The sequence below is a fragment of the Equus przewalskii genome, chromosome 26 (genome assembly GCF_037783145.1).
Source record: "Equus przewalskii isolate Varuska chromosome 26, EquPr2, whole genome shotgun sequence".
Classification (NCBI taxonomy): Eukaryota; Metazoa; Chordata; class Mammalia; order Perissodactyla; family Equidae; genus Equus; species Equus przewalskii.
The window spans coordinates 5245090-5267032 of NC_091856.1; the positions used below are offsets into that span (position 1 = coordinate 5245090).

The 21943-nt window shown below is 53.2% G+C and overlaps 1 protein-coding gene across 3 annotated transcripts in view; it reads right to left on the reverse strand.

Moving 5' to 3' along the window:
- GABBR2 (gamma-aminobutyric acid type B receptor subunit 2) overlaps positions 1 to 21943 on the reverse strand; it is a 331181-nt gene that overhangs the window by 152179 nt on the left and 157059 nt on the right. For all 3 annotated transcript variants that reach the window (XM_070595867.1, XM_070595866.1, XM_070595868.1), the window contains one exon: positions 10078 to 10179. In XM_070595867.1, coding sequence (XP_070451968.1) covers positions 10078 to 10179 — 102 coding nt within the window. The remainder of the gene's footprint in view (positions 1 to 10077; positions 10180 to 21943) is intronic.

A 21943-nucleotide genomic window follows, 5' to 3' on the forward strand; every position in this document is an offset into this window, starting at 1 on the left:
CCCATCTTTCCAGCCCCACTGCCCTGGGTTTGGCCACCATCATTCCCTACTTGGTGAGCAGCAGCAACCTGGCAGCTGCATCCCTTCCTTCACTCTGGCCCCCATGCACCCCAGACTCCACAGAGCAGACCAAGCGACCACTCCAAGATTCAGATGTGATCGTGTAAACCTTTCCATGGCTCCCTGAGCGTTACAGACCAAACTCTGAGCTCCTGAGCGCATTCCAGACTCTTTACCAGCTGACTCCTGCCCACTCTAGCCACATTGCTCACTCCTCCACGGCAGCGAGAATGAGCTACTGCTGCTCTTCACAACAGGCCTGCCGTCACTTCCCTCCTTCCCTTCTTCTTTCCTTCCTTCCTTCAGCGTCTCGCTCTGTGCCTTCTTTCTTTCTGCAAGCTCATCCATCCAGAATGCCCTCCCCTCCCACCCTGCTTGCTCTGCTTCTCCCCTTTCCTGCCTCGGCTCAGGCACCCCAACACCCAGAAGCCATCTCTCTGCCCCAACAGGCTTGGTGGCCATTTGCTCCTCTGTGGGCCCAGAGCACTCTGGGCTTCCCCCTCTCATAGTCCACGTCTGCTTACTCGTCTGTCTTCCCCACTGGCCTGAGGGTAACTTGATTCCTCTCTGGGTCCCCAGCTCAGAAGGACAGGACATGACACATATATGGATAAATAGGTGTTGACTGCATGATTAAGTGAATGAATGCTGTGGGAAGCGCCAAGCACACAGCCTGGCCCGCACCGGTTACTCAGCAGCAGGCACCATCATTGCGCTAATATCCTGCTAGCCTAGGGCCTAGGCACTGGGTGGGTTCACCATGCCCGCTTCTTGAATGGATGGAGACACCCGCATCGTCATGGCTGACCACCTGCTGACAGATAAATAACCAGCTCTACCTCTTCTGGACCATTCAGTGTCTCCGTTGCCATGACAACCAAGTTGCATGAACTGCTTGATTCTGTGCTCCCAGATTGTTAGGATTGGATGGGGCCCAAGGGATCACTGATCTAGTTAACCCCTTCCCAGAGAGAGAAAAGGCTTTCCCCAAGACGGCACAGCACCCTAGAATCAGCGTCCTCACTTTGGTGCCCCCCAACATTCTGAGGGCCCCAGAGAAGATCTTATCCAGAGCAAGGTTGTGCTGGATGCAGGGAGCTGGTCACACCCACTGTGACTCGAGATGGTGCGGAAGAGGTGCCAAGACACTGCACAGCCTGGGAGGGGGGAGGACGAGCCCCACCCAGGGCAGCTGGAGCCTGGAATCCGGGGTGGGGAGAGGACAAGGAGGGGGCGACGGGCCTGTCTCCTCGGTGGGGCCTTGAGAGCAGTATGAAGAGTTTGAGGTGCCTGTCAAAATGGGGTATGTGCACCTGGGGCCTGAGGAGTATCCTGAGAGCATGAACAGCATGGACGTACCTGATTTTCCCTCGGGAGCAGCAATTATTGGAAGATTTGGGGGTGGGGGATGGTTTTGGATTTAGGGAATCTTAAGAGTTTCTAGCATACGCACGCTCTCAGAAAAGTTCCAGAATCACACTTTTCAGTGTTGCGTGACTTGTATCTTTTCCTGAAAGTCCAGAGAGTGGAAGGAGGAGCTCTGGGTTGACAAGTGGCCCTGGGGCCAAGCGCCCACCTCCCTGTGTGGTCGGAAGGGCTGGGGGCAGTTTAAGGAGTACTGGGAGGGGGGAGCACGAATGTCCCTGAGGGTGAGAGTGACACAGTGGAGCTGCGATGTGACAGAGGGAGAAGCTGGCACATGGCAGAGGGCAGGTCTTGGAAACCCCATGCCCTGCCGTGGCCTCAGCTCCACAGGGCCGTCTGGAGTGAAAGCAGAGGTGGGACAAATGAGCGCTTCGCAGACGGCTGGATCGAAGGTTGTAGTCGTGGTGGAGACCTGTGTTCACACCCTCAAGAGGCCACGCCCACAGGGAGCGCACAAATGGAAAGAAAGAGCATGGAGTGGGAGCCGGGACAGGGGGGTGCAGCCCAAAGCCAGACCCCACACAACAGAAGCAGGATGCGTGAGGCAGAGGACCACCACTATCTGCGGAGAGGAGGCAGTGATGCCTGAACCCGGCGATGTCCTTCCTCCTGCCTGAGCCCTCTCCTGCCGTGTGTAGAACCCACTTATCTCCTTTAAAGGAGCTAAAATCACACACACAAAAAGTGACGCTTACGAAGGATGACCCAATTCAGAGAACTGGTGAATGACTCCAGTTTGTAGGAGATCCCAGCAGAGTCAAAATAAATAATCCCCGAGCTCTTTCTAGCTGTCGTGCTAAGCGGGACGTCAGCCCATGCTGGGGGGTGGGCGCTGTTGTGCCCACTCTGGAAAGTTTCATAAGAAAACTGAGGCCAAGAGAATTAAGAAACTTTCCCAGGTGTAGCAGATGCGGTCGGTCTTCCCTGGTCCCCTCCTTGGGGCTGGCGCACCCATCCCAGTGCAGTGAGGGTGCCTGCCAACAGCTCGCCCCTTCTCTGGAGAACTGCCCTCAGCTAAGGGGGCTTCCTGGTCCCAGGAGGCCATGCTGTGTCCTGCACCCGAAGCGGCCAGTGACTGACTCACACACGTAGAGAGCTCCAGCCCCCTTGCCGGAAGGCAGTCCAGCTCTGTGGGGCGGGTGGGCTGCAGAGCCCCTGTGGGGCCAGGCGGACTGGTCCTCAGCCCCATGGCATTCTGGCCAGCTCCCCTCTTGCCTTTTCCTTCTTCCCTCCTCTCCTCCTGCACACTCCCAATACATCACTTTCACAACTATCTCAGGCTCTGTTCCATGGAGTTCAACCTAAGACGCCAGATCACAAGGGTAGGAAGTGGTGGCCCTGGCCTCGACCCCAGCTGGGTCCGCTCACCCCTAGATCACTTCCCAGGCTGGGAGAGCCAGCCCCACTGGCCTGAGCTGCTGGGGCTCAGCCTCGGTTTGCAGCAACGACTCACAGAGAAGAGTCGTGTAGACTTTGCAGTGAAAAGACTGGAGTGAGAATGTAATCCTGGGCATTAAAATAGGCGGCGTGCATTTCAAGGAGCAGGAAAGCTGAAGGGCACCCTGTCCTGCCTCCCCTGTGGCAGGAGTGTGGGTCCTGCTAGAAGGTCAAGGTCAACCCTGACACTGACCTCTGGGTAACACGGCATCTCCTGCTGCCCGTGCATCAGTCTCGGCCCACATTCAATCTCTTCCCGTTTCTCAGGGGCCCAGCCCCACAGACCCTCTCTGTCTACCTCACAGCCGCTGAAAAATCCAATGAAACCGTGTTCAGTGTTGCAGAAAAGGCAGAGGCGGTACGAGCCCTCAGGCGGCCGAGCTGTTGGGACCTGGTCCTGAAGCGGACTGGGAGGTGGCCTGACCTGGGCCAGTGGGCCCTGCGGAAGGGGCTGGAGGCCCGCCTGGGCCCGCTCCTGCCCCGTCTCTCTGGCTGTGAGAGCTGGGGGAACCCCACAGAGTCAGCCGAGATGTTTCCTAAAGTCCGGCCCGCCTCTGACAGACCGATTCCATGCCCAGAATGGGTATTCTCTTTTACTTAGCCCAAATTCGTCTTTCTTAGGCTTTTTCTCTTTCCTCACCAGAAACGTCCCTTGAGGTAGAGAAGCAGGAGACACATACCCTTAAGGAAGGGACTGAAGACGAACAGTCCATAGCATCCCATGGGCGAAGCACTGCATTTCTTTAAACTTTATTATTTTATCTTGAAAATTCACGTATATTTAGCATTCCAATAACATATCTATGTTTGTCTGCAGATAAAAATAATGCTGCTCCTTTTCGTGTCTCTGAGCAACGCTGGCCGGCCGGGGAGACGCAGCATGCATATTCTGCAGCTCTGTGGACCCTCGGGGTGCTCAGATCAACGAAGTGCCAGGCAGGCCGGGGCAGCAGGCAGTGCCCACTAGGACGCTCCCCTGGAGCAAGGGGAACAGTCCACCTCAGGGCCTATCCTCGTGGTCTTCCTGTGACAGGCAGAGTGCTGGCCCCAAAGGTGCCCATGTCCCAGTGCCCGGACTCTTCGAAGCTGCTGTGTGACAGGGCAAGAGGGAAGTAACGTTGCTAATCAGCTGATTTATAAAATGGGGAGATTCTCCTGGAATCTGAATCCCAAATGATGGGTGGGGGGCTGCTCTGGGGAAGGCAGACAGAGCAACTGCAGGGGCCAGAGCGGACATGTGAAGCCTGGAGCTCTCCCCACAGGGCCCAGTGCTTCGGTGCGAGCACCATGGACATCCCGGGGCAGCCCCTGCCTGGAGTGGCCTCTCAGCCCAGCCTGGCGACACTTAAGGCTAAAAGCCCCTGTTGGAATGAGCTTGAAGGCCTGGGGTCTTCCTCACACAGAGCTGGCTTTATTTCCTGACTCTCTTTAGACGAACTTGGACACATACCTGCTAAATCAGCCTGATTAGTTATTATTCAGTTCCTCTTGTTCTGCTTATTTTCTCCTGGGTGGTCTGTCCAAGACTGAGAAAGATGTCAGGGCTCCCAATGCTACCGTGCTTCTGTCAGTTCTCCTCTGCATTTTAACAGCCCTTCCATGTTCCGGTGAGATGCGATTTGAGCAGCCTTGCTCCATGAGGGTGTTCTCACGGTGCATCGTACCCTTATCTGTAGAAAACGCCTCTCCTTCACCCTGCAACCTGTAACGCCTGGATCTTGAAGTCTCTTTGGTGGAACACGAACCCTGGGATTCTTGCTTCAGTTTGGTTTGCTTGGTCTATCTTTGCCCAACCTTTGACCTTTGATCTTTCTGTTGTCTGCTGTAAACAGCTTATAGTCTGAAATCTTTGCCTTTCAATAGGGAGTCCGGCCTGTATGAATTTATGGTCGGAATGACTACACGTGTAGTCACACATCGCTTAATGACGGGGATACATGCTAAGAGATGTGTCATTCTGCGATGTTGTTGTGTGAACGTCATGGCGTGTACTTACACACAGCTAGATGGCACAGCCTGCTACACACCTAGGCCGTCTGGTGCGAATCTCACGGAGCCACTGCTGTACACACAGCCTGTCCCTGACCAGTAAGTCACTATGCGGCGCATGGCTGTATTTGGTCTGCAATTATATTTTATGCTTTCTGGTTTTAGATACGTGGACTAGATTTTCTAGGCTTTTATCTTCTGTTTCAGAAGCTTCAGGTCCTGTTTGCATTATGGTTTATTTACCATTAAGATATTTAAAGCCTTCTTGAGCTAGTATTTTTCTAACTATGAAACTCATGAGCAACATGGTCTCTACTGAGTTCTTCTTCTACTTTAGACAAGGAGGTTAGCACCAATTTTTTTTCAACTCACCCACTTTGGGTCTGTTAATAGAGTTTGGATTTTTATATCTCAATTATTGTTATTGCAGTGTCTATTTTTGCACTATATCTATATGCACATTTGCTTTCAAAATGAATTTTTGCTTCTATACACACTTTTCTAACAATTATTTAGACTTAGTTCTCTTTCCACGGGTTCTTGTGGTCCCTGCTCAGCCGTTTCTGTCATGACCTCAGCTATGAAGTTCACCGTCGCTCTTGGCTGGCTGACATACAACTTCAAGGATTAACTTCAAGAAGGGAACCTGGCTGGTACCTCACGTCTCCCAGTGGCTCCATTGTCTCTGGGATCGAAGGCTGCAGAGGAGTCGGGTGGCCTGGTTTGTGCACCTTTGTGGGGAATTTGTTTTTTTCTGGCCTAGATACTTGTAGATTTTCCCCTTTATGTTCGTATTTCAAAACCTTTGCCACAATGTGTCTGGGTATGACTCTCTTTTCACCAATTCTGCTAGAATGTGGAAAGGTCAGCCAGTCTGCACATTTCCTTATGAAACTGTTGATTTTGTAGTTCTGAAATGCTGGAATATTGGCAATTTCATATGGTCCAATTTAGTAGGTCTCTCTTGAGCCCACTGAAGTTTGTCTCTGGTTTTTCTTTTAAAATAAACTTCTTATTTTAGAATAGGTTTAGATTTGCAGAAAAATTGCAAAGATAGTGTAGCGCATTCCTTTATGCCCCTCCCCCAGCTTCCCGTCTTATCAAGGTCTTATGTTGTAGGCACATTTGTTACGAATGAATCGGTGTTGGTTCGTTGTTATTAGCTAAAGCTCATACTTTGTTCAGATTTCCTTAGTGTTCTTCTCTAATGTCCTTTTCTGTTCCTGGATCCCGCCTAGGATACCACAGCACATTTAGCCGTCGTGTGTCTGCAGGTTCCTTTTGGCCTGGACGCTCCTTGCTTCTGGAGCCCTGGGTGGTTCTGAGGAGTGCTGGTCAGCCGTTCTGTGGAAGGGCCTTCAACTAGAACTTGCCTCGTGTTTTCCTCGTGGTTAGACTGGGGTTAGGGGCTCTGGGGAGGAAGACCACCAAGTAAAGTGCCCTTGTCGTCACATCACACGCAGGGTGCATCCCGTCAACACGACTCATCGCTGTGGAGGTTGACCTCGGTCACCTGCCTGAGGTCGTGTTTTCTCAGGTTTTTCCACTGTAAGGTTCCTATTTTTTCCCCCTTTTCATACTGTAGCCTTTGGAAGGAAGTCACTTAACAAAGTGGGTAGTTCTGTTCCACCTCTTTGAGCGTGAAATATCTACATAAATTAGTTGGAATTCTTTGGCATAGATTTGTCTATCCTCTGCCATTTATCTAGTCAATCATTCACATCAGTATGGGCTCATGGATATTTATTTTGTACTTTGGGTCATAAGCCAATGCTACCTTCATTGCTCCAGCGTCCCGGCTTTGGCCATTGGGAGCTCTCTCAGTTGGCTGCTCTGCCGCTCTGACACACCCATCAGCGCGTGGTGGCGGTGCTTTGAGCCCTTCCTTACTTTCTGGCACTACACGAGGCTCCAGGCTCATCTTGTATATCTCCGGTCCCAGTCCTAGAGTCGGCCATTTCTCCAAGGAGCCGTGGTTCCTTGTCATGGAGAATGGTGTTGGAAAGCGAGATCCGGGTTCCGGGTGTGCTTGTTGCTACTCGGGTCCTATTCTGTCTTTGCTTCTGGTTGTGTTCCTCTTGGCCTGGTTTTCCCTTAGGATCTCCCTCCTCCAGTCTCCGTAACTGTTCTCTCTCCTCTCATTAGATTGATCTCTTTGACCATTTCCTCTGAATTCTGGGGAAGCATCTCAGGTTTCTCCTCCATATTATCGATTTTTATTTCCCTTGGCATTCACCCTGCTCTCTACTGCCCCCACTGCAGATTTTAATTCTGCTATTTAGTTCTCTTCCTTGTCCTCTGTACCTCCTTCTCTATCTCATCCCACAGCAAACCAGAGATTTGCTTTTTCTCTGAGCTTTCCAGAAGTTACTTTTCTTTGTTCCCGAGTATTTTATTCTTGTGTCCTCTGTCGGGTGTCTCTCCAGACTTGGTATTTCATTTACACACAAGCACTCAACAAATTTGTAAAGCAAATTAGGCTTGGTTCCAGGTGATGGGGAATAAAACAGTGACCAAGACAGACAGAAACTGCTGCCTCCTAGAGCTTCATCCTAGCGGGGGGAGACAGATGATAAACAACCAGGCAAGGTGAACAGCAGGTCAGATATTGTTAGGAGCTGAATTTTGTCCTCTAAAGATAGGTTGAAATCCTAACTCCCAATACCTCAGAATGTGACCTCATTTGACAATGGGCTCGTTGCAGATGTAACCAGTTAAGATGAGGTCACACTGGAGTAGGGTGGGCTCTGAATCCAATGTGACTAGTGTCCTAATAAGAAGACGATATGAAGAGAAAGGGAGAAACTGCCATTTGAGGCAGAGATTGGAGTCACGGAGATGTAAGCCAAGGGACGCCAAGGATTGCCAGCAACACCAGAAGCTGAGAGAAAGGCCCAGAGGAGCCCCGAGCCTTCTGGACAGCATGGCCTTGCCACTCCCTGACCTTGAGTTTCCAGCCTCCAGAACATGAGCGAATAAATTTCCGTTGTTTTAAGCTACCTAGAGTGTGGTACTTTCTATGGTAGCCCCAGGAAAAAGTACAGATGTCCATCAGTGAAGTGGAGGAAATCAGCAGAAAGGGGGAGTTTTAAGTTTTAAATTCAAATTTTAAATAAAGCATTCAGGGAAGCCCTCTGGGGAAAGGGGAGGACTGAGCAAAGACTAGAAGGCGCCAGAAGGAGCCCCACGGGTTCTGGGGGAAAAGCGCCCCACGCAGAGGGAATCCTTTGCCAATAGACGGAGCATGCTGTCCTTGGCTCTGCTCTCCAGCGCTTCTGTGACGCTGGAACCCTCTCTCAGCACCGCAGCTGTGTGGGGCGTGGAGAAGCGGACCCTGGCGGCGTCACCCAGATCCAGGTTTGAATTCCACCCACCGCCTTCCAGCTGGGTGACTTGGGGTGAGCTCCCGAACCTCTTCGAGCCTCAAGTTCCCCATCCGTGAAATGGGGTTACAAAAACTCCCTCCGTCCAAGGGCTTTGGGGAGGATGGAATGAGCAAGGGAAGGTCACGGGCTCTGCCTGGGGGCCTGGCCCTCGGTGAACACGCTGGAAAGACCGCTGCCACCTTCCTCATCGCTGATACCACTCTCGCTTCTCCTGGAGCTGGCGGGCGATGAGCAGAGCACCCGTTTCTTGCCCACTCTCAGCTAGTGCTTCTGCTCCACACACAAAGGCTCATGAAACTTTAAAGCCGCTGAGGTGCGCAAGCTATTTCAAGTGCCCACCCCGGGGAGGCACTGCGTTTGGCAGGAGAATGTCAGCGCAGCACCAGGCGCCTCCTGCAGCCCCGGCCCCGCCCCGGCTGCTCCCTGCAGTGCGGGCACGCCACCCCTCCAGTCCTCTTGGCCCCACCCAGCCTGCGGGCACAGCTTGGGCAGAGCTGCCACCTGGCTGCCCGCACGCCCTCCCTGCCTACTGTTTCCTCATCTGCAGAGGCTCCTGGGCTGAACTGTGACCTGCAGGTGCCGTGTCTGCTCCCCAGCAGGTGATGGACAACTGGTGCTCTGCTTCCCTTGCTCCGTGTCTCTGGGCCTCAGTCTCCCCATCTGTGAACTGAGGGCTTTGGAAGACTAGAGCTCTGAATTACCACCTGCTCTGACGGGTGTAGCCGGGGACCGCCCAAGATAGAAGGGACACATGCAGTTGGCATCTGGAGTCTCCATGCCAACGAGTTCCAATGTGGGCGTGACGGAATGGAAGAGAGTGAAAGAGGAGGTGACAGCCGTCACTGCCTGTACTTGCTTATAACCCCCCAGAAGCCCCCCACTGCCCTCGGGGTAAGAGATCAAACCTCCTGGCTCGGCATTCAAGACTCCTGGAAACTGACTCCAAACTCTCTTTCCAGCCTCAGCATCTTCCCCATCTGCAACACTCCAGCCCCTGTGGACCTCCTGCAATCCCGAGAGCCAGTGAGCGTGGCTGCCCCAGCCTTCTGCCTTCACTCCACCTTCCCTGTTTGGCTTCTGCAGGTGTCGGTCCTGCTCCTCCTCCACGGCTGGCTGGGCTCAAATGCTGTCCCTTCTCTGGTGCCTTGTCTGAACCCTCTCCCCGGGTGGGCAGGATGAGTCACTTCCTCCCTTTGTTCCCAGGCCCCTCTGTTCCCGTTTCCACAGAGAGGTGTCTGGCTTCCTCACCAGCTGAGGGTGGCCTGAGGACGAGGGCAGGCCTGACGGTGTCTGTGAGCCCAGGAGAAGGTCTGGCACAAGCCAGGTGTGTGAGAGAGTTTGCGGAATGAACAGATGAACGGCAGTTAGAGACCACTTACACCTGGGCAAACTTCTAGTTGGTTCTTTTTGTCCCTGCAGTGAGTGTCACTGGGGGCCGGGTCAGAGGCGGGCTTTCAGTCCCAACACCAGTACTCCCTTGCTGTGGCTCTGGGCAAGACAGTGCCTCCCTCCCAGCCTCTTCACTGCTGCCCTGCTTGCCTCTCAGGCCCGGCTGAGAAATACAGAATCGCCGAGTAAGCTCTCCATGGCTGGCACCTGGCAATCAGACCTTCGGCCAGGAAAGCCGGGGGAAGCCAGCTCCCGGGAGCTTCTCCCCCATCTGAGGTGCCCAGGATGAAACGAAACGGAGGGAACCTGAGGCTCCTCCACCACCGGGCATTGGGGAGCCCCAGGAGTGTGGTGTCCGTCTGTCCTCCAGGCCGTGGCCAGCTGCACCTACCTTAAGCTTTTTGACACTGGTGCAGGGATCATTGGAGAAGCTCTCGGTGTCTGAAATCTCGATGTCCTCACCGTACAGAACCCCGGTCAGGTCGTTCCTCACCTGTCAGCAAAGAGAAAACAGAGGGTGGCTGTGCTGGTGGGCACAGGGGGGCGGTTCAGAGGGGTCGGCTCCAGGAAGGGGCTCAAATGGGCAAGGTGATTTTCTCCACCACAAGGCGAAAGGAGCGGGTTTTTCTTCATTATAAACTAGAGCACCCCGTTTGACCTTAAGGACCCCCCAGTCCCACCCTACACTTGGTGCACGGGCACGAGGAAGCCAGACGGTGAAGGGGCGGGCTGAAGTTGCCCAGGAATTTCCCAGGAGAGTCCAGATGAGCATCCATGTCTCTGGGTTTTCATGCTGGCACTTCTCCTCCACATCACGCTGTCTGCAAGCGAGACTGTTCAAATACATCTGTTTATATTTTGCATTATTTACTTGCAATATTATTTTGCTTCTAGGGTGAAGAAAGACCCAAGACATTCAGATTGCCAATGCAGAATAGAGGAAAGAGTAAGCAAGTATGGAAGCAGCCTGTGACATTAAACATAACCACACATCTGCCGACACACAGAATAACCAATGTGTATGTGCTTGGAAAGCAGAGGGCTGCAAACTCCAGTGTTCACCAGGACCAACCAGGAGTGAAACAGCCTGTGCGGAAGGATATTAGGGAGTGGTGGGGGCTGTGGCAGATTGGCAACCACATGCCCCATGTAAGGTGGCAGCTGCTGCTCAGCTCCAATCATGTTGTGCCAGAATGTTAGTCCAGAGTCACCAGACCTTCTGATTTTGAGGGGAGAAATCAGAATTCTAGATTTTTAAAATATAAGACCCCCTACATTTTAAAATGTTGATACTATTTCGAATTAAAACAACAGAGTAAGGATCAAACTAAATAAATCCGAAGTCTGTATCTGGCCCATGGCCATGGCTGTGCACCCTCTGACATAAAGCTATGGAAACTGGACTGTGTGTTTTGGTAGAAAGAAGTGGGTTGGAATTGGGGGACCCAGGTTCCAGGTCCTGCTCCATCACTGACTTGCTCATGACCTCAGCCTCTGTGTGACCCTCCCTCTCTCGAGTCTTCAGTTTCTTCCTCTTTAAGAGAAGATGATCCTTAAAAGCTCTTCTTATTCAAACCCATTAGGATGCCTATTATCAAAACACAGAAACAGCAAGTCTTGGCGAGGAGGTAGAGAAGTTGGAACCCTCGCGCACTGTTGGTGGGAATGTAAAATGGTGCAGCTGCTGTGGAAAACCGCATGGCGATCCCTCAAACATTAAACATGGAATTACTATATGTCCCCGCAGTCCACTTCTAGGTACACCCATAGAACTGAAAGTAGGGTCTCAGAGAGGTATTCGTACACCCGTGTTCAGGGCAGCATTATTCACAACAGCTAAAAGCTGGAGGAAACCCAAGTGTCCTCTGATGGATGAGGAGGTAAACAAATTGTGGTCTATACACACAATGGAATACTATTCAGCCTTAAAAGGAAGGAAATACTGTCACATGCTACAGCATGGATGAATCTGGAAGACATCATGCTAAGTGAAATAAGCCAGCCGCAAAAGGACAAATACTGTAGGATTCCACTTATATGAGGTTCCTAGAGTCATCAAATCCATAGGCACAGAAAGCAGAACGATGGCTACTAGGGGTTGGGGGCTGGGGGGAACGGGGAGTTACTGTTTAACGGGTACAGTTCTGTTTGGGAAGATGAGAAAGCTCTGTAGGCGGATGGTGCTGCTGGTTGCACAACAATGTGGATGTGCCTAATGCTTCTGAACAGTACACTGAAAATTGGTTAAAATGGCAAATTTTATGTTATGTGTATTTTACCACAATAAAAAAAGCACTTCTTGTTTCAACAATTGGTGGATCCTTCCAAGGTAGACATCAAAGTGCTTTGAATAATTTGACCCTGAATGTCACAGGATGGTCACTGGGAAGCCACCACCACTGAAGGAGAACAAAGGGATTTCAGTGAGAACTGCTATATTTTATTTCTTTAAAAGAAATATGATGCAAATAGAGCAAAATGTGAACATTTACTAACTCTGAGTGGTGAAGCTATAGCTGTCTGTTATTCTGAGCTTTTCCAAATGCCTGAGATACTTGTGATAAAGGTTTTATAAAGAGAACGAAACTGTCAGAGTCAGGGGGAGCCCTGTCCATCCTTAGTTTCTACTTCTATTTTGATGGAAGATTAGGAAATAACTGATTGGGAAAAAAAGTTGACTTTGGGCTCAGTCCTGTGGTCGAGTGGTTCCATGCGCTCTGCTTCAGTGGCCCAGGTTCGTGGGTTCAGATCCTGGGCACAGACCTACTCCACTCACCAGCCATGCTGTGGAGGCATCCCACATACAAAAAATAGAGGAGGATTGGCACAGATGTTAGCTCAGGGCGAATCTTCCTCAGCAAAAATAAAAGAAAGAAAAGTTGACTTTGCCATTAGAGTAGATTTCTGCTGCCTCAAATCCTTTTTGGATGCAGGTGGGGTTCCATGATTAGTTTTGTGTGTCATGAGAGTGTTGTGGAGCAAGAACAATTATTAAACATAGAAAAATGTGCAAACTTGCTCCTGCAGGAAGGCAATGCGCTCAGTGCCCACACGGCTGGGCACGCAGTTGAGTCCCGGCTCTCCACCCACACCCACCTGACCACCCAACCTGACGGGGCCACACGAGCTCTCTGGAGCTCAGTCTTTTCTCCTCTAAAACGGGGGCAATAGGGCGTGTGCCTCACAGGCTTGTTTCAGAGCCTGGCAGAAACACGAGGCTGTGGAACGGCTTTGTGAACACCAAAGTTCTTTATGCTCTCAAAGGCCGCGATGATCATTTCCAGGCCTGCGCTGTGGCCTCGGGGCGTCAGTGGCCGGGAGCACCCATCTTTGCATAAGTGTGTGCATGAACGCTGTATGTAATTACGGCAGACAAAATATGTTACAGGCGGTCAGAACTCAAAACTAACAAAACCAAAACACCCCTGAGGTCATCTCATTCGGCCCCTAATTTCCCAAATGAGGAAAGTGAGGGGGGACTCGCGGTCCAGTGCTCTCCGCACGCCCCCAGGCTGGCTCTTCTGGATCCTGCCAGATGTGGAAGGTGTCGGAGGCCTGATGAGCCAGAACAGGCTGGAACAGATGGTTGGTGCGATCGGCCGCTCACTGCCCACGGTTTCAGCACCGAGAAGTCTGCGCTCGGCCTGGGTGTTCATTCTGAAGGACTTTTTTAGGGAAAGCAAATGGAGGAAACCAGTCCTAAATGGTATTTTAAGATACCCAGAGCGCAGAAAAGAAATGATGTAACTGATTTTCCTCACAAGGAAGAACATCCACACACTCACTGTGGCTAGAAGGATCCCTCGGTGCACTGGTCAAAGATGCACTAAGGAAATATGAGAAACATGTCTTTTTCCTTCTGGAAGGGCAGGCGTCTCTTGTTTATCGGAACCAATGTCGTTTAGCAGCTCGCTGCAGACTGCATTTCTGCAACGGGAATCCTATTTTTTTATTCACCTCCATGATAAAAGCAGAAATATGTTCTTCTGGGGAAGGAGTGACTCTTAATTCCCAAGACAATAAAACACACACACACACACACTCAAGTACAGCATGGGTCCCATGGGGCCTCATCGGCATACGTGGCCTAGGGAGGCGGCCACCAGGAGTCTGATTTGCTGAGAGGCCCTGGCCATCCTGGGAGGGATGCGGAGAGATGGGCGCTGATGAGCAGGGAGGGGACAGAGGAGAAGGTGGCCCTATCACCTGGAAGGGAGGGCCAGGGCTGATGGGGGAGTGATGAAGGCCAGGAGCGGGCCCCAGGGCTGCTAGGAGGGGAATCAGGAGGGGTTGGGTCCTTACAGCCAGGGCCTTGGGGTCAGCTCACAGGGCTGAGACCACCTCAGGGAACTCGCCCCGCTTCCAGGGCAGTGAATCTGGGCCCAGCCATAGCTTGGATATTTTCCCCTTGATTAGGAGGCCAGAAGGTGTCAACTGAGTAAGGCAACTGCACAAGGGTGAGCAGGACTGGGAACTCCGTTTAAAAAGACATCACGTCTAGACTGGAGGAGAGACGGCTGCCCCCTGGTCTGTCCTCCTCGGAGTGGAACGCTGGGCTTGGTTCCGGGTCCGTTTATCAGAGACAGTAGGAGAGTGACAAAGTGGATCAGGCTCAGAAGAGAGAGGTGTGGCTAGGACAGGGACCCAGGACTCTTTAGGGAGGCCGTGGACACGGCAAGTTGGGGTGTGTACAGTCACAAGGGGTGACACCAATGACACCGGGGCTCCTGTGCGGCCTTGGGAATCAAAGATCCAAATCCAAGGATTTTAACATTTGAACTCAGACTTCAAGCTCCAGGGAAGTCCAACATCTTGAAAGAAGTCAAGACCAGGCAGAATCAGTGGCTTTGGGGGCAAGCCTGGGGCCCTGGGGACAGTCCTGCTCAGGCTGAGCAGGGAGAGACGCCGTCAGGTCAGATCAGCCGTCTGCCTGCAGGCCCAGTGGGTCTGTACACAACCTCCCTCCCAGCTGGTCACGGGGCCGTCGGGGAAGTGGTGCCAGGGACTTGTCACTCCAATGAAGCCGTCACAATGGCTTTGATCCTCCAAGTGACTGAGCAACAGTTTCCATCCACACACTAGGCATCGGGGACACACGGCCGTCTTTGTCCATCCTGCGAGGCGTGGGGGAGAAGCAGACAGGTTGGAGGAGGAAAAGGTGGGAAGCAAAGGCAATTGGGAGAGGGCTGCAGGCGAACAGACTCTTTGGGAGCATTTTCTGGCCCAGCCTACCTGAGTCTATGTGGCCCGTTAGGCATGTGAGTCCACCCTGTGCCTTCGGGAACCCCCGAGCAGGCCTCAGTGCCACTGCGCCTGCAAGGCTCTCCCTGCTCCGGAGCCTGCCCCTCTGCCTAGACATACAGCGGCTCCAAGGTGATGCTGGGCCCGCCCTCTCTGGAAATCTCTCGGTCATGGCTTTACAAAATAACTGCATGATTGGCCTCCACCTTGAATAACAGCCATGTGGGTCAGTCTGTTCTCTCCACCCACTGTCCCTGCTTCACGGTCCCAGGACCACGTCTGCATGCTCTGCCAGGCTCCTGTCTCTCTGCAATGCTCTGCTGCCCACGGGGAGGGCCAATTAGCTCCCTGCGCCTAGGGATCGCCCCCAAGGCCTGGACACCCCCACCCTCCAGCACAGCAATGGAGGGGGCCCAAGGCCAGGAGCCCCAGGGGGTACGGCCCCCTGTCAGCCTGGTGAGGGTCCTTCTTAGACCTCAGGCCCCAATCTGGGATCCTACCTCATTCCTGGGGCTGGAATTCCAGCTTGGACCCGTCGCCGCCTGGTCTCTGGGCTTGAGTTCCCTCCTGGACAGCTACCTAGCGCTCTGGTTATTCCAAATTGGGCCCTGTTTGTTCCTGCTGGTCTCTCTCCTTCCTTCCTGCCTTCACGATACTGACATCTCTTCTCCTTCAGGCCCCATGTGAGGGAGTACTAGGGCTCTGATGGTGAGTAAAACCATTCAGTGTCCAGGGTCTCTATCTCGGGGGCATGAGAAACATTAATCAGATGACCTCTCTGGTGCCTACCAAGACAAGGGCTCTCAGGTCCAGGGGCAGACTTCTGGGAGAGGTTACCATGGAGAAGTCAACCCAGGCCAGGAGGTAGGGCAGGGAGAAGAACTCCAGGCTGAGAAGCAGCATGTGCAAAGGCCCTGTGGTGGGAGGGAGCTAGTGGGGAAACAAGCAGAAGAATGGGGCGGGGCTACAGCAGAGCCTGGGATGGGGTGGGGGAGGTTGTTGGAATGAAATGAGAAAGAAGAGGTGGGCAGGGGCAGACCAGGAGGGCCTCACAATTCCCGTGAAAGATTCTGGTCCCGAGCCTAAGAACAGTGTGACGCCATTACAAGGTTTCAGGGAGGGGGTGGCGTGACCAGAACTGTTTTAAACTGATACCTCAGGACCAGTGGGGGCAGGGGCATGAGGGGGACAGGAAGGCCAGTGAGGCAGCTACAGACTCATCCCAGGGGGAGATTCTGGACGCTGGATGAGGAGAAAGCGGTGAACGTGGCAGAAGTGACCAGCTTGGGGATACATTTGGGGCAACTAATGACCTGTATTAGTCATTTATTGCTGTGTAACAAATTATCCCCAAACCTAGTGGCTTCAAACAAGGAACACTTATTATCTCACAGTTCCCATGGGTCAGGAATGTGGGAGCCACTCAGCTGGGTGGTCCCGGCCCAGGATCTTTCATGAGGTCGTAGTCAAGATGCTGGCTGGGGCTGCAGCCCCCTGAAGCCGTCTGGGCTGCATATGAGAATCCCCTGGGGGGCGGGAGGGGCGGTTAAAAAACCACTGAGGTCCTGGCTGCCTCCTAAACCAACTGCAATCTCTGAGACGGGCCCAGGCATCAGCATTTTTAGAGCTCTCCAGGCGATTCTGAGGTGCAGCTGAAGTTGGAAACTACACATTGTAGGGGTTAAAGGAACACAGCTGCCGGGCTCGCAGCTGGGTCCAGCCTGCCGGAAAGCCCCCCAAGTCACCGATCCCCCCTTTCTCCAGGTCCAGGGCCCCATTCTCCTTCAGAGCCAGGACTCCCCCCGCGCTCTCCTGCTCCATCAACACGTCTCATCTTTGATCCTCACATCCTTTTACTCCTGCCCCAGCACCACGAGCAGATCCTGACCACAGAGAGAAGGAAAGGAAGGAGGAGAGCATGAGAGAGAGAGGCAGGAAGAAAGGAGAAGAGAGAAGCAGGCATTACTATGGCTACAAGCTCTCACGTCCCGAACACACGTCCCAGGCAGGGAAGGCTGACGGCGGAGCAGGCAAGATGACCGTGGAGGCCGTGGGGAGGATCAGGGGCTCAGACACTGGGCCCCGGCAAGTAGCTCCCAGACGCCTCCCCTACCTAGCAAGACCTCTGCCCAGCTGAAGAATCATCCAGAAAGGCAGAGACCAGGTAAAGATGGGGAGAGCTAGGTGTGCCATACGTGCATTTTACAACTCTTTGAAAATTCTAATTAGGTTACGAAATGAACTTGAGAGCGAAGCGAATTCCCAGCTCTCCTATGGAAGCGAGGTAACCTACTTTGTCATTCAAATGCGCTCGCTATATATAGCCCTGGCTTGTGCTGAAATGTCACTCCTCTTACCTGACTACAGCGTATAATTATGGATTTACTTGCATTCATTCATGAAATGTGTCTTCGCTTGATTAAACAGTTCATTCAAGTAAAATCCATTAAAATATGGAGCATGTTAAAATTTGCTCGTCAGAGGCAGAGGGTACCGCTGGAGTTAAGATGCTAATTAGGATAAACAGGCATTTGAAACACTCGAATCTTTGAATAATTCAGGTCACTTTTACTGGGGCTGGAGCTCCCCAGGAACCACCATTAATTTAAGCTAATTAAAAATTAGCCTGGAGAAGAGGAGACCAAGGCAGGAAGAGATGGTCAACTTCAAACACTGCAGGGCTGTCACATGGAAGAGAGGCTGCCTGGTTCCAGGCACCCCCATGGCAGAGGGGGGGCCAACAGGTAAATGGTTCAGGAAAGCAGATTTTTGTCCAAAGCAAAAAAGAACTTTCTAATGATGAAGAAGGCTGTTCTGGTAGGTAGTGAGCTTCCTGTCATCAGAGGTGTGCAAGCAGGACCTGGTCAGGCTGCCAGAAAGGGAATTCTTCCTCCACCACCTACACTTATGGTTCTAGGAGAACAAGGGTTTCAAAGTCCCACCTGCCCCTACTCTCTGCAGTTCTGAAATTTATAGTTGCTGAAGGGGCACTCTGCAGACCTGAAGTCTTTCAGAGACGGGGCAAGGACTTAAATTCCTGTAGAAACTTATCAGTGCGATTGTGTTTCCACCTTTCCAAACCTGACGAACATTCACTGAAGAAGGCTCCTTTTGAAAAACGGAGCCCCCAGTTCTCGGATTGCAGCAGTCCCCGCTTAGCCGAGCCGAGCCTTCCGCGGGGTCAGTTACCCGTCATCAACTGCGGTCCAAAACATTAAATAGAAAATTCCAGGAATAAACAATTCACATGTTTTGAATTGTGCGCCGTTCCGAGGAGCATGATGAAATCTCTCGCCGCCCTGCTCCGTCCCGCCCGGGGCGCGAATCACCCCTTTGTCCAGCAGATCCGCGCTGTACATGCTGCCCACCCGTTAGTCACTTAGCCGTCTCCGTTATCAGATCGACTGTCGCGGGATCGGGATCGCAGTGCTTGTGTTCCAGTCACCCTTAGTTTACTTAACAATGGCCCCACAGTGCAAGAGGAGTGATGCTGGAAATTTGGATATGCCAAAGAGAAGCTGTGAAGTGCTTCCTTTAAGCGAAAGGAACATGGTATACACGGGGTCTGGCACTATCCGCGGTTCCAGGCATCCACGGGGGCCTTGGAACGTGTCCCCTCGGATAACGGGGGGCTACTGGACTACAAATAAGTTAGCGCCTAATAACCCATAACTGGAGTTGAATATGTGAAAAGGTTTTTAAAGGGCTAGCACTTAAGTGAACACATATTAGATCCATTGCAGGTGTGATTCTTGCACGTGGGAACACCTGGGGTACACATGCGGCTGCATCCACGTGAAGACGGCACACGTGTGTGTGTCACCTGCGTGTTCACACTGCAGAGACAGCAGGTTGAGTGGTGACCCCTAAAAAAGTATGTCCAAGTCCTAACCTTCAGAGTGTGTGGCTGTGACCTTCACTGGAGAAGGGGTCCTTGCAGAGGTAATTAATTTAAGGATCTCAAGACGAGATCGTCCTGGACTACCTCGGGGGGCTCTACACCCAGTGATAAGAGTCCTTAGAAGAGAAAGGCAGAGGGAGATGTGGGATACAGAGACAGGAGGGAGAAGGCCATGTGAAGACGGAGGCAGACACGGGAGTGATGTGGCCACAAGCCAAGGAACACCTGGAGCCCCCAGAAGCTGGAAGAGGCAGGAAGGACTCTCCCCAGAGCCTTCGGAGGGGGCGTGGCCCTGCCAACACCTTGATGTCAGACCTCTGGCCCCCAGAACCATAGGAGAGTGAATTCCTGCTGCTTTCAGCCGCTCAGTTAGTGCAGACTTGTTGTGGCCACAGGAAACTCAAGCATGTGGGGCCTCCTGAGACTGGCTGCTCGAGCTCCAGACCACGACCCCACGGAGAGGCCTGGGCTCCCTGTCCTGGCCACACACGCACAGCACAGGCTAAGTTTCCTGAAGGGAACCCCGGTTTCCCTCTACTCGCGTGTCTGGCCACTTGTCCAAGGTTTTTCTCACTTCCCCAGAGTTACCAAGAGCAGGACAACAGGTGAGGGGCCATGAGCAACAGTGTCATGAGAGGTGGGGCCCAGGTGGGGGGCAGCCAGCCTCATGGGCCTCAGTGGATGGCTCAGGAGTCCAGGTCACCAACTTTGAGCTGGCTTAGAAAGAGCCTACTGCACACCGGGGCTGTCACATCCCTTCCCCAGCTAACATGGCAGCCCCTCGAGCAAGGGGCCTTGTTTTATTTCCAGGATCCAGCTTTATGCCTGGCATACATACAGTGCTCAAAACAATGAGACGAATGAGAGAATGAAGGGAAGCACACAGGATGCACTGAGTCTGCCCCGCTTGGATGCAGAGGGGGAATACTCTGAGCCTGCAAGACTTCATGCTGTGGCTTGAGATGGTCTTGCAGGGGTGAGGCACATGCCCCGGGGCTGGGCTGCACACAATGGGCTGACCCTGGGGACAGTGCTGTGGTGCTCTGTAGGCAGCCCCGGGGGACCCATGGGCCTGAGGGCAGGCGGAATTGCAGGGGACAGGTCCCTGCTCTCCTCCCGCGGCACAGGGTTGTGGGGACCTGTGACCTGAGCCCTGCCCAGTGCTCTCTGGAAGCCCTGTGACAGCTCCCACCTGCTGTGGACGTCTGGCAGCCCACATGGCAACTAGGAACGGAGACCCTAACTGGCAGAGCTGGCCTGAGCCACAGGCCCCCACACCCAGGACCCATACCAGGACGTCTCCCTTCTCCCTGGGGCCCTCACCAGCATCAGCCCATTAGAGCAGTCTTTCAAAGGGAGAGCGGGGGGGCGGAGCGGGGGGGCGGGGCGGGGGGGGCGCCTGCAGGCCACAGTCCCTCCCCCAGCCCACCAACTGCGCCTCAGGGGCCCATCTCCCAGAACACCACCCTGTCGGGCAGGAGCATGCCCTGGATCCACCTGCACTGGGCGGGGACAGACAGGTCAAAGGAACTAGAGCTCGCTGGCTCTCAAATCCCTCTTCCCATCAGCCAGCCCTTCACAGGTTTAGAAATTCCAAAGAATCGTAAGTGTAATAGACAGAATAATGTCCCCCCCGCAAAGATGTCCACATCCTCACCCCAGGACAAAGGGGACTTTGCAGATGGTGTGAAGGGAAGGGTCTTGGGATGGGGAGACCGTCTTGGATTATCGGGGAGGGCCCAATGCAATCACAGGGGTCTTCACAGGAAGAAAGGCAGGAGAGCCAGCGTCTAAGAAGGAGACATGACAACAGGAGCAGGGAGCTGGGGGACATTGTCTGATCTGTTGGAAGGTGCTGTGCTGCTGCCTTTGAAGGTGGAGGATGCAGCCACGAGCCAGGGAATGCAGGCAGCCTCTAGAAGCTGGGAAAGGCCAGGGAACAGACTCCCCCTTAGAGATTCCAAAAGGAGCCACGCCTCCCAACACCTCGATTTTGGCCTGGTGAGACTGATTTTAAACTTCTGAGCTTTAGTGCCATAAGATAATACTTTTGTGCTATTTTAAGCCACTAAGTTTTCGATGATTTGTTACAGCAGCATAGGAAACTCACACAGTCAGCTCGGACCTTGAGATCCCACACATCCTTAGACACCCCCTCCTATAGGAAGCCTTCCCTCCTTCCCAAGCTAGAGGTGGCCCCTCCTCTAAACGCCACAGTCCTGTGCTCAAGGCCACTCTTCCTGGCTAATCAGAGACTCTCCTGAGAGTCCACACACCCTCCCTCTGGGACCCCCGGGGCCCAGCACAGAAATGGCACCAGGCCCAAGCCCCTTCCTGGATGATGCGCAAACCCCCCTCCAGCCCCCCAGCCAGCAGTCTTCCCTTCACCTGCCATTTCTCAAGGAGCCGGCACTCTGCTGGCGGGCAGTGAAGCCAGGGGGCACCGAGCCGTGGGGTAACGACATGAGGCGGCAGAACCCCGTGGCTTTCCTGTGACAAAGTGCCGATTGCTTTAATCGCAGCACACTCGTGGGACCAGACCAATATTTACAGAAATATTTGGATATTACTAAACCATGGATATTATTGCAGTTAAGATGATGAATCCCAACCTCTACAGGAAATCAATGAGATGCAAAGTGCGCCTCTGACACTAAAACCGAGGCGGGACATCAGAGGGATCACACCTGTGGGCAAGAGAGAAGGCAGAATGCAGATCAGCATCCGTCTTCTGAGCCCCTCCCTGCTCCCTGTCACCCGAGGAGTGGCTTCCGGGACAGGAGGGCCCACGTGGACAGGAAATACAGGCCTGAGAGATGCCCTGCCTGCACATCCCAAGGAGCTGTCACCGAGACGAGGGGACCAGTGTGGCACCTGGGCATCAGGGGAACAGCCAGGACCAGAGCGAGAAGCAACCAGGACGTAACTTCGGCTCCCTCAGAGGCAGAACTTTCCAAAAAGAGAGGGATCCAAGGACAGAAGGGCCTTTCCCAGGTGGGAGTGAGTTCCCCGCCTCTGCAGGTGTGCAAGCACAGGTGGGGTTGCTACAGAAGGGATTCAGGCCTCAGAGGGAGGGGCAGAAGAGTGCACTGGAACCTGAGGGAGGTCTGGGATT